The sequence below is a fragment of the Hemicordylus capensis genome, chromosome 3 (genome assembly GCF_027244095.1).
Source record: "Hemicordylus capensis ecotype Gifberg chromosome 3, rHemCap1.1.pri, whole genome shotgun sequence".
Lineage (NCBI taxonomy): Eukaryota > Metazoa > Chordata > Lepidosauria > Squamata > Cordylidae > Hemicordylus > Hemicordylus capensis.
Window position 1 is genome coordinate 231,526,151 of NC_069659.1, and position 12,392 is coordinate 231,538,542.

The 12,392-nt window shown below is 43.4% G+C and overlaps 1 protein-coding gene and 1 long non-coding RNA gene across 8 annotated transcripts in view; one reads left to right on the forward strand and one right to left on the reverse strand.

The window, feature by feature from the left end:
- Nucleotides 1-12,036, reverse strand: part of LOC128351709 (uncharacterized) — a 39,898-nt gene extending 27,862 nt beyond the window's left edge. For 2 of the 5 annotated variants that reach the window (XR_008319991.1, XR_008319989.1), the window contains exon 1: nt 10,874-11,106. This is a non-coding gene — a long non-coding RNA (uncharacterized LOC128351709). Of the gene's footprint in view, nt 1-10,873; nt 11,107-11,384 lie in introns of those variants that run through there. The other 3 variants (XR_008319990.1, XR_008319992.1, XR_008319988.1) reach the window with 3 other exon arrangements.
- The window catches only part of HK1 (hexokinase 1), an 85,605-nt gene that overhangs the window by 41,897 nt on the left and 31,316 nt on the right, over nt 1-12,392 (forward strand). For all 3 annotated transcript variants that reach the window (XM_053311465.1, XM_053311464.1, XM_053311463.1), the window contains one exon: nt 7,138-7,286. In XM_053311465.1, the coding sequence (XP_053167440.1) occupies nt 7,138-7,286 (149 nt within the window). The remainder of the gene's footprint in view (nt 1-7,137; nt 7,287-12,392) is intronic.

Genomic DNA, 12,392 nt, shown 5'->3' on the forward strand with positions numbered 1-12,392 from the left:
TGGTCCCTTCATCTCACCCACAAGACCCTCAGTGAACATGGCTTCCTGATAAATTACCAGAAGAGTCATCTCGCCCCATCTCAACACCTACAACACCTGGGAGCGGTCTTTGGCAAGGCTCGGGGATTGGTGTTCTTGCCCCCAGATGAGAAGGAGAAGTTATCTCTGTTGATTCAGCCTCTTCTATGAAAGAAATCTGCAGATCTTATGCACTTAGCTCAACTGCTGGGATCCATGATTGCCTGCCTGGAGTGCTCCCGCGGGCACTCTCGTTGCCTCTAAGGGTCTCTACTGCTTTTTTAGGAGGACATCATGGCTTGTGTACACAAGAAAATTCCCTTAACCCCCTTGGTTTGGCTGGCCTTCCGTTGGTGGCTGTTGACAGCCCTAGACCAAGGGCTCTCTCCGATGGCTCCAGAACGGATCATTGTCACTACCAACACAGCCTGTCAGGCTGTGGAGCCCATTGCCTAGGCCAGTACACCCAGGGCACTTGGTCAACCAACTCTGGTCAACCATCTTACACTGATATAATTTTTTCCTTTGGTTAGGAATGGTTGCGTTTTGGTGTGCGCTGACAATGTAACAGCCAAATCAAACATGAATTGCCAGGATGGTACAAGGTTGCAGTCCCTGATGACTGAGTCATACAAGCTGTTTCGTTGGGTGGAGATTCACCTTGCGTCAATCATGGCAGGACATCTACAGGGCATAGCCAATTCCCAAACTGATTGGCTCAACTGTCAGAGCATAGATCTGGTGGAATGGTCCCTCCACCTGTCGATGTTTCAACAGATCGTGACACACTTTGGCCTTCCGTAAGTGGACCTTTTTGCCTCCCCTCAAAATCACCTCCTTCCCAGATTCCTCAGCAGGTTCTTCTCCCCCCAGGCAGAGGAGACAGATGCCTTGATGGCCCCTTGTCCTCAAGCTCTTCTGTATGCCTTTCCCTCAATGGCAATCATCAGCAAAGTGCTTCAGAAACTTCGCAGAGACCAGGCAGAGATCATCCTAATTGCACCTCACTGGCCTCGGAGGCCCTGGTTTCCCAATCTTCAAAACTTGTCAGTTGATCAGCCTTGGTATCTTCCTCTATGTCCAGATCTCCTGGTGCAAGGGCCTCAGTGGCTCCGATTGTGCACCTGAAAATTGAGCGTTCCATCATAGCTAAGAAGGGATACTCGAAGGCCATGCAAAACACTATTCTTGCTTCCAGGAGGCCTTCCACTAATCGTATTTACCAGGCAACATGGGTGGCTTTTTCTCACTGGGCATGCAGGAAAGGTGTCCATGCTTTCTCTGCGGGCATACCCAAGGTTCTCACATTTTTACAGTTGGGTCTAGACATGGGTCTACGCCCCAGCACTCTTCAACGGCAGACTTCAGCTCTGTCATTTATTCTTTCTCTCTTGGCAAATAATTCCTCCCTTCTGCACCCCCATCTTCAACGGTTCCTTAAAGGAGCCACTAATTTGGCACCCACCACTGCACACAGATTTCCTTCTGGGAACCTAAACAAGGTGCTCAATGCTTACCCAACCTCCATTTGAACCCTTGGCAGACAGTTCTTTGAAGCCTCTCTTTTACAAAGTCCTCTTTCTAACTGCAATCACTTCTTTCTATAGGGTCTCGGATCTGGGGGCTGTTTCTGTTCGGAAGGAATTATGCATCTTCCAACCGGATTATGTCCTGCGAGCAGTGGAAAGCCAAATTTGTTTTAGGTTAGAAGGTTGGATCAGAGCTGAAGACTGATCCAACCTTCTAACCTAAAACAAATTTGGCTTTCCACTGCTCACAGGACATTGTCTTCCCATTTTTTTGCCCAGCTGTGGTCCACCCTAGGGAGAAAATGATAGCATATTCCTAGATGTTTGGCGCGCTCTACGGATTTACACCAGGAGGACCAAGGGAATCAGTCAGTCCCTGTTTGTTTCCTTCCAACAGTTGTCCCTGGGGAACAAGGTGTCTAAAGTCACTTTTTCCAGATGGATAAAAGCCTGCATTACGGCTGCCTACAAGGCCTCAAATCTTCCCATTCCCAAGGGTATTATGGTGAACAATTCCTGCAGTGCTGCCACTTCAACAGTGTTTTCTGCCCTCTGGTAGAGATCTGTAGGGCAGCAACATGGTCTTAATTAAACATTATAAGATCTCCTCTTTCCATTCTGCTCAGGTGGCACTAGGCCACATGGCCCTGCAGCAGGTAGTTTAATTCATTTTCCTCTTTCCTCCCATACTAGTTTTCAGCTTGGGCATTTCCCAGTAAGGATGGCCTCCTCAACTATGGAAAAAGAAACTTTGAACTTACTGTGAAGGGTTCTTTTTCACAGTTGAGGAGGCCATCTGACCCACCTGAGGAAGTCATTTTGGTTGTATTCTTTCCTTCTAGGTTGGGAGTTATCATTTTTGAGAGGTGGCGACTTCCAGGGGTTATAGCTTGGTAGTATTTCCCCCTCTTGTCGCCTCTGCTTGTCTTTCCTCCTTTTCCAGCTCTTCCTGCTTTTTATGTGATAATACTCTGCATGTAGCAGTTTTTTGTGTCATATCCTTGTTTGGTACAACAGTCCTGGAACTGGGGATTGCCTGCCTTCCAGGCAGGAAGCTAGCCATGCCTACAGTTCAAAAGGTCAGGTCCTGTCTGGAGCATGCTCAGTGCACAACCCAGTGTTAAAGATGGCCTCCTCAACTATGAAAAAGACCTCTTCAGGGTAAGTCTGTTTCTTTCTAGCCATATAGCTAAAAAGTTTGTTTTACAGTAGGATTTAGCCACACTGTGCCTTCTGCTTGTGGTATCTTGTGCTCATGCAAGGGCGGGGGTGGATGTGCAACTTTTGCTGACTTGGGGGCTGGAGAAAGAAAGGGGAATAGATGAGCATTGTACTACCCTCTCTTAGGGGGAGCAGAAAGTAGTTTTTAGACCTTAAACCTATTGATCTTGAGCAGCTCTTTAAGCAAGAAGAGCTTGTATCTGATATGTAAATACAGGATTCTCAGAAAACTGTTTATCCTGAAGAGAAGCATTGAAGTATTGTGTGTGTGTGTGTGTGCACGTGTGTGCGTGCTGATTTCAGTTTGTAGACAGTCTGTTAATAATCAGCATGCTATTAGTATGGTCGCTTCTGAAGTGCAGTACTTGTTTGAAGTGTATTCTCGAGCTCATTTACTCTTGAAACAAGGCCATCTGTTCTAATGTGTGTTTTCCCTTTTTTTTAAGGTAATGGCTCAGTTTAAACAAATGATGGACTATAATGATGAAAGTGTATTTGTACATTTTAATGGCAGGAGATACTTGTATGGTGAAATTTTAATTGGTTTATTTCATTAGAATACTTTAAAAATTATATAATCAGCTTTGAAATTTTGCTGCCCTAAACTGTTGTAATGCAGGGGCAAAGAGATGAGCTCCACAGTTACCTTGCAATATTGCAAAGGGGTCAGGGACAGTAATTCTTAGTGTGCATCTTAAAAAACAGAATTGTGACACTGAAAGGGGTTCTGGGCAGTGTTCCCTCTAATAGGGATTCCCAGACTACAACTCCCATAATCTCCAAGCAAAAGCCATTGCAGCTGGAGATTCTGGGAGTTGTAGTCAGGAACATCTGGGAATCCCTGTTAGAGGGAATACTGGTTCTGGGACAGATTTCTTAGATTTCACACCTGCTGCATCAGCGCCCCTAAAAATACTGCTGCAACCAAGTGAGCACTCAGGCTACTTATCTAGTCAGGCTGCCTTTGAAATGGTATCTTCTGAACACATGGTATTCCTGGATTGAGAAATTAACACCTAGCTTTTCTTAAACATAACTGGTAAGTTCAAATTAACTTGGGGCAATAATTAGCAGAATGTTGGACAATCATAACAGCTGCAGTATATGAAATATACATAACTTGTTGCTTTGGGTTGCTCATAATGGCTTGTTTGGGTGTTATCCTTTTAGAAAGTTGCTAAGGCTATTCTCACAAGCAGCTGCAGCAGGGCAGGAGCCAGAAAACCTGGGTAGTGAGGCAAAACCTGGGTTACTAGGGCAAAACCCCATCTTATTGTGACACCCCGATTGTCTGTGCGATCGGGGCTGTGTGTTGCAGCTCCCTGCAGCCCGGCTTCCTGAATGCCACAGAGTGCTGCTTAAAGAGTGACCAGGAAGCCAGCAGCATTGCCATGGGCAGCCTTTGAGTTTCCTGCACAGTGCATTATGGGGTACTGGACTTCCTCCTCCAGATCCCAAATGTTATCATCTCCGCCATGCCATTTTTGTGGATGTGCGGTGGTGCGACGGAGCACTACAGCCAACAGTATAGTATATGTGAGGGGGAAGGCAGGCATACTTGTGCCTGCCCGCCCGGCCATCTGATTGTGAGAATAGCCTTGCTGAGTTTCTTACATTTTAACATTGATACATAGTGGTTTTATAAGTAGAATTTTTTTGTTAACTAAAGGGATTTTAACTGCTTGCGCCATGCATTTAAAAATAACATGGTGAATTACACTTTAAAATGACAGTCCTAGTACAGATTATCAGCTTGACAACCAACCACTTGAACTTCATGAATTTCTTTCGTTTTCTGAGCCTACACAGCAAATTTGGCCTCTTGAAACATTGTAATTGTATTACAGTCTGTAACCATATCAATATCATCACCTCTGTTGAACTGATTTCTTTCTTGTCAAATTATAAATAGAGCAATGAAATAGATAGTGGTAAATATCTTTGGTTCTAGTTATACCATGTGTACACAGGCATTTGCTCTTGTGGTAACTTTTTCTTTTCTTGTTTTTCATTCATAAATAAGAAAGCAGTTCAGACAATTATTAAAAGCAATACATATATGAGAAATCATTACAAAATGAGAGCTATTAGCAATAGCAATAGCAATAGCACTTACATTTATATACCGCTCTATAGCTGGAAGCTTTCTAAGCGGTTTACAATGATTTAGCATATTGCCCCCCAACATTCTGGGTACTCATTTTACCGACCTCGTAAGGATGGAAGGCTGAGTCAACCTTGAGCCCCTGGTCAGGATCGAACTTGTAACCTTCTGGTTACAGGGCGGCAGTTTTACTACTGCGCCACCAGAGGCTCATATTAAAGTAACAATAAAATAGAACAAAATAGGTTCTTGTAGTACCCTTCTAGGTACTGAGTGAGAAAAATTTGAAGCCAAAGAGCTGGGAATGCCCTCTGGAAAAAGGCAGTTTCGGTTCAGATAAATCGTTTTCAGGCCCATTCAATGTGTTGTTAAAAGCATAAAAGGGCTGAAGGTGGGGGAGGGGGCAGGAATAAGGACCCGATATATCCCATACTTTAGGAACATAGGAAACTGCCATATACTGAGTCAGACCATTGGTCTATCTAGCTCAATATTGTCTTCACGAACTGGCAGTGGCTTCTCCAAGGCTGCAGGCAGGAATCTCTCTCAGCCCTATCTTGGAGAAGCCAGGGAGGGATCTTGAAACCTTCTGCTCTTCCCAGAGTGGCTTCATCCCCTGAGGGGAATATCTTGCAGTGCTCACACATCAAGTCACCCATTCATATGCAACCAGGGCAGACCCTGCTTAGCTATGGGGACAAGTCATGCTTGCTACCACAAGACCAGCTCTCCTCTCCTACTTTGACTCATGTAGTATGGGTACTGTCTTTCTTTTTTAACCTGCCATTTCCCCAGGTTAATAGTGACTTTTTTGGTATTTGGGACAGTAGCCTCTTATCATTAGATGGACAAGCAGGACAATACCTTTAGAAGGGTGCATGGCAAACAGCCCATTCAGCCTGCTCAAGGAAGCAGGCCTTGAGTTTGTGTCTCCTCTCTAATTCTCCTCTATGGAGAGTGTCTGTCAGGTCTGGCATGTGTTGGAGATGGGGATGAGTTGAATCTCCTAATTTCTCAGTAGGCAAGCCTGTCCTTTTGTACGGGTCAGGGTATGGAGATCCACTTTAACTCACTCTGGCTTACTGATATAAAGAGGTGTTCTTGCTGGAATAGGTGATCTCTCCTCTGCAGTTCCTTTCTCTGGCTACAGCAGGGTAGCTTCACACAGGTTGAATGCCTACCTGATGTCCCTCATGTTTCATCCTTGGGACGCCTTGCCAGCTCAAGCCCTGACAATGACTTTAATCTTCCTGCTTCAACCATCCACTTTTCATCCTGGATAGTACAATCCCATGGGCAAGTGAACAGGCCAAAAGAGAGTCAGAGAATAAGGAATTTGTTGCCATTTTAGCAGGGAAGGGAAAGACATTGTTGGAAGATGTTCTGCTTCGGAAAGGTAGTAGAGCACCTAGGAAAGTGAGAAGTAATGTCTAGAAAATCCACACTCTGTGTCTAATATTTCACATGGTTGAGAGATTAGTGTTATACTTAGGAATTATGCTGTTTTATTAGAACAAAACAGCAATGCCATCTGATGGCTGGATAATGGTACTAAATTTTACTTTCTATGGATGAAATAAAACATGGTCAAGAGTGTCAGTAGTGAAATAATGAGAATGAGCTGGGAAGTCTTCTATTGAGAATGAATGGTAACCCAACAAGTGTGGTCACAGGGTTGTTGTGAGGAGAAATCTAAGTATGTTGTACACCGCTCTGGGCTCCTTGGAGGAAGAGTGGGATATAAAATGTAATAATAATAATAATAATAATGATAATAATAAATATTATCCAACAATGTATTTGTTTTATGACTGATCCTGTGTTATCACTTCCAAAGCTCAATGAAAGTTCAGAAATTAGGTCAGGGAGTATAACAACTTGTGATAACAACTTGTCTGAATCTCTTCTGGGTTGCTTAAGAGTCAGTACTGAACCCCTTAAAGAGAAAAGAAAAAAATTAGTGTATTTATGTGTGAATGCATTTGCACCCATGAACTTGATCTTCAGTATTTGTCTGTGCTCTGTGTACAAAGAGAGTTTTTATCTTGTTCCAAAGACAGTGTTAATTGGTAATCTTCATTGTCGTTGTTTGTCTGATTAGATAGGATGGGGCAAATGTCATCACTTGAGCTGATCAAATCTATTTGCAAACTCAAAAGGTAAATGCAGATAGTATAACTTTCAATTGCTATATTTATTCTATTTAGTGAATGGCAAAGATTTATTAAGCACCCGAGTGATTTGATACTTTATCTTCCAAAACAGAGAAAGGAGATTTCATTGCACTGGATCTCGGTGGATCTTACTTTCGTATTCTGCGAGTGAAAGTCTCCCATGAGAAAAAGCAAACAGTACAAATGGAAACTGAGATTTATAATACTCCAGAAGATATTATGCATGGCAGTGGAACACGGGTAAGGTTCCCTTTTAAGAATGTCCTGCTATATATGAGGTTATTTACATTTTTGAAATGTTCACATAATGTTTATTAAGCCAAGATATCTATTGAATATGCTGTAATTCATATTTGAAGGAGATACAAATTAGTAGCTAGTAATTTAATATTCAGGGCTCAGGGAATTAGAATACGGACCCTACAAATCACTTCATGTGGAGTTAGAATTTGTATTCTGAGGACAATCTCATAGTCTTACTAATAGTGAATATATTCGTGATTCTCTCAAGGTCTTTCCCCCTTAAAAATTCATCCACCAGCTTTGCTTCCTGAGGCTTCAGGGGCTTGCAGTGATGTACACAGTCATTTTTTCGAGCCCATCCTCCTCAGCAGATAAACTCTTAATATGCATTCATTTGCTAGTTAGTATTAGAGCAGCCAGATAGCAGAGAGCGAGCTGGAAACAAAATACTTGAGATTTCTAAAATCTAGTGGTCCTAAATACAATAAACTAGCAAAATAAAAAAATCCAGCAGAGAGCACTGTGAGAGGGATGTTACTTTGCCACCATTTTATCTCCTCCCGCTATCCCATAGTCTTATCATATTAGGAATAATACAGAATGATGTATGAAAACAGGTTTCTTGTGAACATTTTTTCTAGCTTATGTATTACTGAGATGATTCATATACAATGATGACTAGCTCAACATCATGACCCTTAGGCATGAAAATGATGACCAAAGTGTGAACATAACATGTTTACTGCTGTATTTCATTTTAGGAATATGCTTATATCCCTCTTTAGCTATTTTTTAATTTTGTGATGACCACAAATACTAAAACTGCAGCATTTTAAATCACATATTTGAAAAGAAAATCAATGCATGCAAAAACAGTTCCTTAAATCTTAAATACCAGTTATGCTACTCTCACCTGTAATATTACTTGTCCTCCACAACACTTGGTCTTATTGACAGCCATTACTGAAAGACTCCATAGCTTAACTCCTGTGTCTTGTGCCCACAACCAAGATTAGATTATGGACCAGTTTGGATAATACTTTGTTCCTCTCAGTCATGTGGGAGAGGTGCATGGGTCCACTTGTCTCCTGCCACATCCCACCATCAATTAATTGTCTCTTAATTTGTGGAATAAATACCACTTTAAAACTGAGTTAAAGTCCTTGAGAAGCAGATTATTCTCTACATGATTGTGCAGTGGCGGGGTGGATGGGGATGAGGGGGAGATGTGAACACTCACTCTTCCCTCATTGATTGAGATGGCCAGTCAAAGCTATAATCTGAACTGATCCTTATGTTAGAGTACCATGAGGGCAACACAGATATGGCAAAGGACAATGTCATTCATATTTCCTTCTTGCAGGCATTGCTGGAGCAGACCACAGGGAAATGTATCCCATATCACTCTAGTAACTTAATAATCAGGCACAAGAAGATCACACCCTCATATTTCTTATCTCCTGAAACAGACTCTGAGCAGTGGGTGGGAGGGCTCATATGGGGAGAGGAACTCAATCAGGTATATGAGTGTTGGTGTATGTGATGTACTGTGGCACTCTTAATTTTCATTGGGATCCACTCTCAGTAGAGGGATGCTCTGATCCCACTCCAGGAGCACATTGCTCCTGTAAGGAAGGCTACCACCAGTTGAAGACTAGTCCAGAGTCACTAACCAGACTTGGATGTGGCTTCTACAAACCCTAGGACTGTCCAGCTTGAGAACTTCTGATATGGCACAACCAGAGTCTGTGAATCTCAGTTCTAGACAAACAGTATATTTTTAAACATTTAACTCTAAAGAAAAGAGTGTACAGTAGTACATGCATTGGCACATGGAGTAGAGTTCTGTATGTACACCAGCAGAACCTTTTAAAACCAGACTGAAGCTACTTCTAAGTAAGTGAGTTTTATTTATAAAACAAAAACCAAGAGTTGCACACAGTAAGGGATTGGGAGTGGGAATTACAGGGATACACCCAGGAATTGAGAAAAATACGAACAGTAAGTAACTGACTACAATCCTTTCTTCATTCATTGAAGCAGAGTTTTGGGCATCTTGGCCAAATCTTAACATTAATCTTTGCAGTGTCTGCCTTTGGATACCAGCTCAATGCATGAGAAGTGGTGACAAACTTTCTTAAGCTAGACTCAGATATTTATAGGAACTAAAGAGGGAAAGGATGGACAAATCTTAGGTCCAGTGAGAGCCCTGGTCCCATCTCTGATGAGATCCAAGCTGCTGATAAATCAGAAGTTAGGGTTTTCCCACCAAACTTAGAAGTTCCTCCTCCTAAATGGCTTTTTGATTTATATGACTAATGGTTGGTCTGGACTGGTTTTTCTTCATGAAAAGGGGGTTAATAAGTTTGTATCTAGATTGCTGAATCCACAGAGACAAAACAGAAGGGGTGGGTTTATTTTATTTATTTTTACATTTATATTTCGTTCTTCCTCCAAGGAGCCCATACATAGTTAAGTTTCTCCTCTCAACAACCCTGTGAGGTAGGTTAGGCTCAGAAGGAAGTGACTGGTCCAGAGTCACCCAGCAAGTATCATGGCTGAATGGGGATTTGAACTTGGGTGTCCCAGGTCCTATTCCAACGCTCTAAGTCTAACCACTACACCATGCTGGCTCCTGGGTTTATTCAAAACACTTAGTAGGGGGCTGAAATTCCAGATGTTTTATCCCAGAGGATTAGGTGATGCTCTGAATGAAGCTAAATCTCAAATCTGGGGTTTGCCACAGTGCAGGGGCGTAGCAAGGTTGGAGTGGGCCCAGAGACAAGATTTTAAAATGGGCCTCCCCTCAAAGTCCAGGGCCTCCGCACACCCCAGGCCCCCAAGGATTTAAGTCTGATATTTCAAAATAAGTATGCTGCCTGGAAATACATTTCACTGAATACACACACACACACTTCACAATATATAGTGATATACATTGAGTACTATATATTTGTGCTACTTTTAATGCCTAGAACACACTAGAAACACTAATTATTAAAATGGGACCCTCGCTGCAGATTAGCAAAGGAGACTTTCAACCATGCAGTGTAAGCCTATGTATGTTTTCTCAGAATTTTGAACAAATTCAGTAAAGTTTGATTGCAGGAGGTTTTTCACACAAGGCTTTTAAAGCCCTTTAACACACATCTCTGGAATGGAGGTGCTGCATTCACATGTTGGCCAGATTGACCCTGAAGTCCCTGCGAGTTATTGAGGAGCAGTTCACATACAAGAAAAATAAAATAAAATAAAATAAAATAAAATAAAAGCACCACACATGCTTCACAGTTCTCACTCAGAGCTTCTGGGTTGCAAAACAACTTGAACATAAGTGCATGCATGAATGAATGAATATAATATTGTCTGTTCCAGAAGTTTTTGTAATTTTCTGCCATTAAGCAAGCCACTTATAGGCCTTTTTAGATAGTTTTTTAAGCCAGCAAATTTTCCAAGCTGTTTTAAATTAAATATTCAGAGACTTCTCAGTCTCTCTCTCTCCGCCCCCCCCATCAAAGCCCTATGGCAAGCAGATCCCTATATATGGGGGGGGGGTTGACCACAAAAAGGAGTTCACATTCTACCTGGCAAATGCTGGGCTGGGCAGAGGGTCTGCTGCAGAGACCTGGGGGGCCCACTCTGCCTCCCTGCCTCCTTGCTTGCTTGCTTGCTTGGGGCCTCCCTGCAAGCCTACTCCAGTTCAGGCTTCACTGAGGCCTACACGGAGTCCTCCCTGGAAGGCCTGCCCACCCACACACCCACCGATCAGCTGAGAGTCAGGGAGAAAAGGAGCTCTTTGCAGCTGGCCTGCTGCTGAGATTGCCGGCCAGGAGGACAAGCAGGAGAGAGAGCAAACAGGGCAAGTGGCTGAGGGGACTTGGGGCTGGGCAGGGGGCAATGGAGAGTCGTGTGAGGTATCTCTGGGGTGCCCCCCAAGGCAGTGGGGCCCCCAGACAACTGCCTCCCCTTGCCTAATGGTAGTTCCGCCCATGCCACAGTGTGTTAGTTACAGTCAAGAGAATCTCTATATAAGAATTAAGATGGTTATGCAGAAACGTTATGAATCTCTTCCCACGATCAAGTAGGAAGGACTACCTTCTTTTATGGGGAGGAAGCCCAAAAGCCGTTACCTCCCTGCAGTCGATGCTCCTTCAGTCTTTGGGCGGGTGGATCGCCTGCCCAGATGAGTGGCGGCTTGTCTCCGGCGCTCCCGTGCCTGGCCACAGCCCATCTGGCAGTTCTGGGGGTTGGGTGCAGGGAGCCCCAGTAATGCACTACACAAGTGTGCAGTGCATTTCGGGGATCCCCCCTGAGTGTGCCTGCCATGGCTGTGAGTGGCCACGGCTGATGCATTGTCAATTTAACTAAGTTAACGCAGCGCTTGCTCTGTTAACCTTGTTTAAAGGGGTGGCCACATAGGTGGGCTTGCTGCCCTGGAGCCACTGGGCTCGCCTTCGAGCCCGCTGGTTCTCATGAGTGAGCAAAGTGCTGGGCTTCCTTAGCCCAGTTTTGTTTGCCTGTGATAATATCTTCTATTTCTTTCTAGTTCTCATGACTTAAACCTGTGTTGCATAGTTTTGCTTCCTAATTTGCTGTTGTCTGTATGTTAATACTGTTTGTCCCTCCCTGCTCTGTAGATATTCGTAATTAAAGGTAAAGTGTGCCGTCATCTTTGGTAGAATTCAGGAGGGGTTTACTATTGCCTCCTCCCGCGCAGTATGAGAAGATGCCTTTCAGCACCTTCCTATATTGCTGTTGCCCGATATAGTACCAGCGGGGATTTGAACCGGCAACTTTCTGCTTGCTAGTCAAGCATTTCTTCACTGCGCCACTTAAGGTGGTATTGTTCTTAATTACTTTTCTATTTTAAAAAAACCCTGGAAAAACACATAGTTATCAGTAGCTCATAAACCAGTGGATAGGCTAATGAGGTTTATATTTGCAGGCTAAATATTTAAAATGGAAAGCAAAGGTAATGTCAGGAGTTGTTATGCTGTGAACTGCATGCTGGGAAGTTAAAATCTTGCCTAGCTATGAGCTCATTGGGTGGCTTTTAGACAAGCCCCACCCTTTGCAATGTGGGGATAACAATGTGTGATTGGT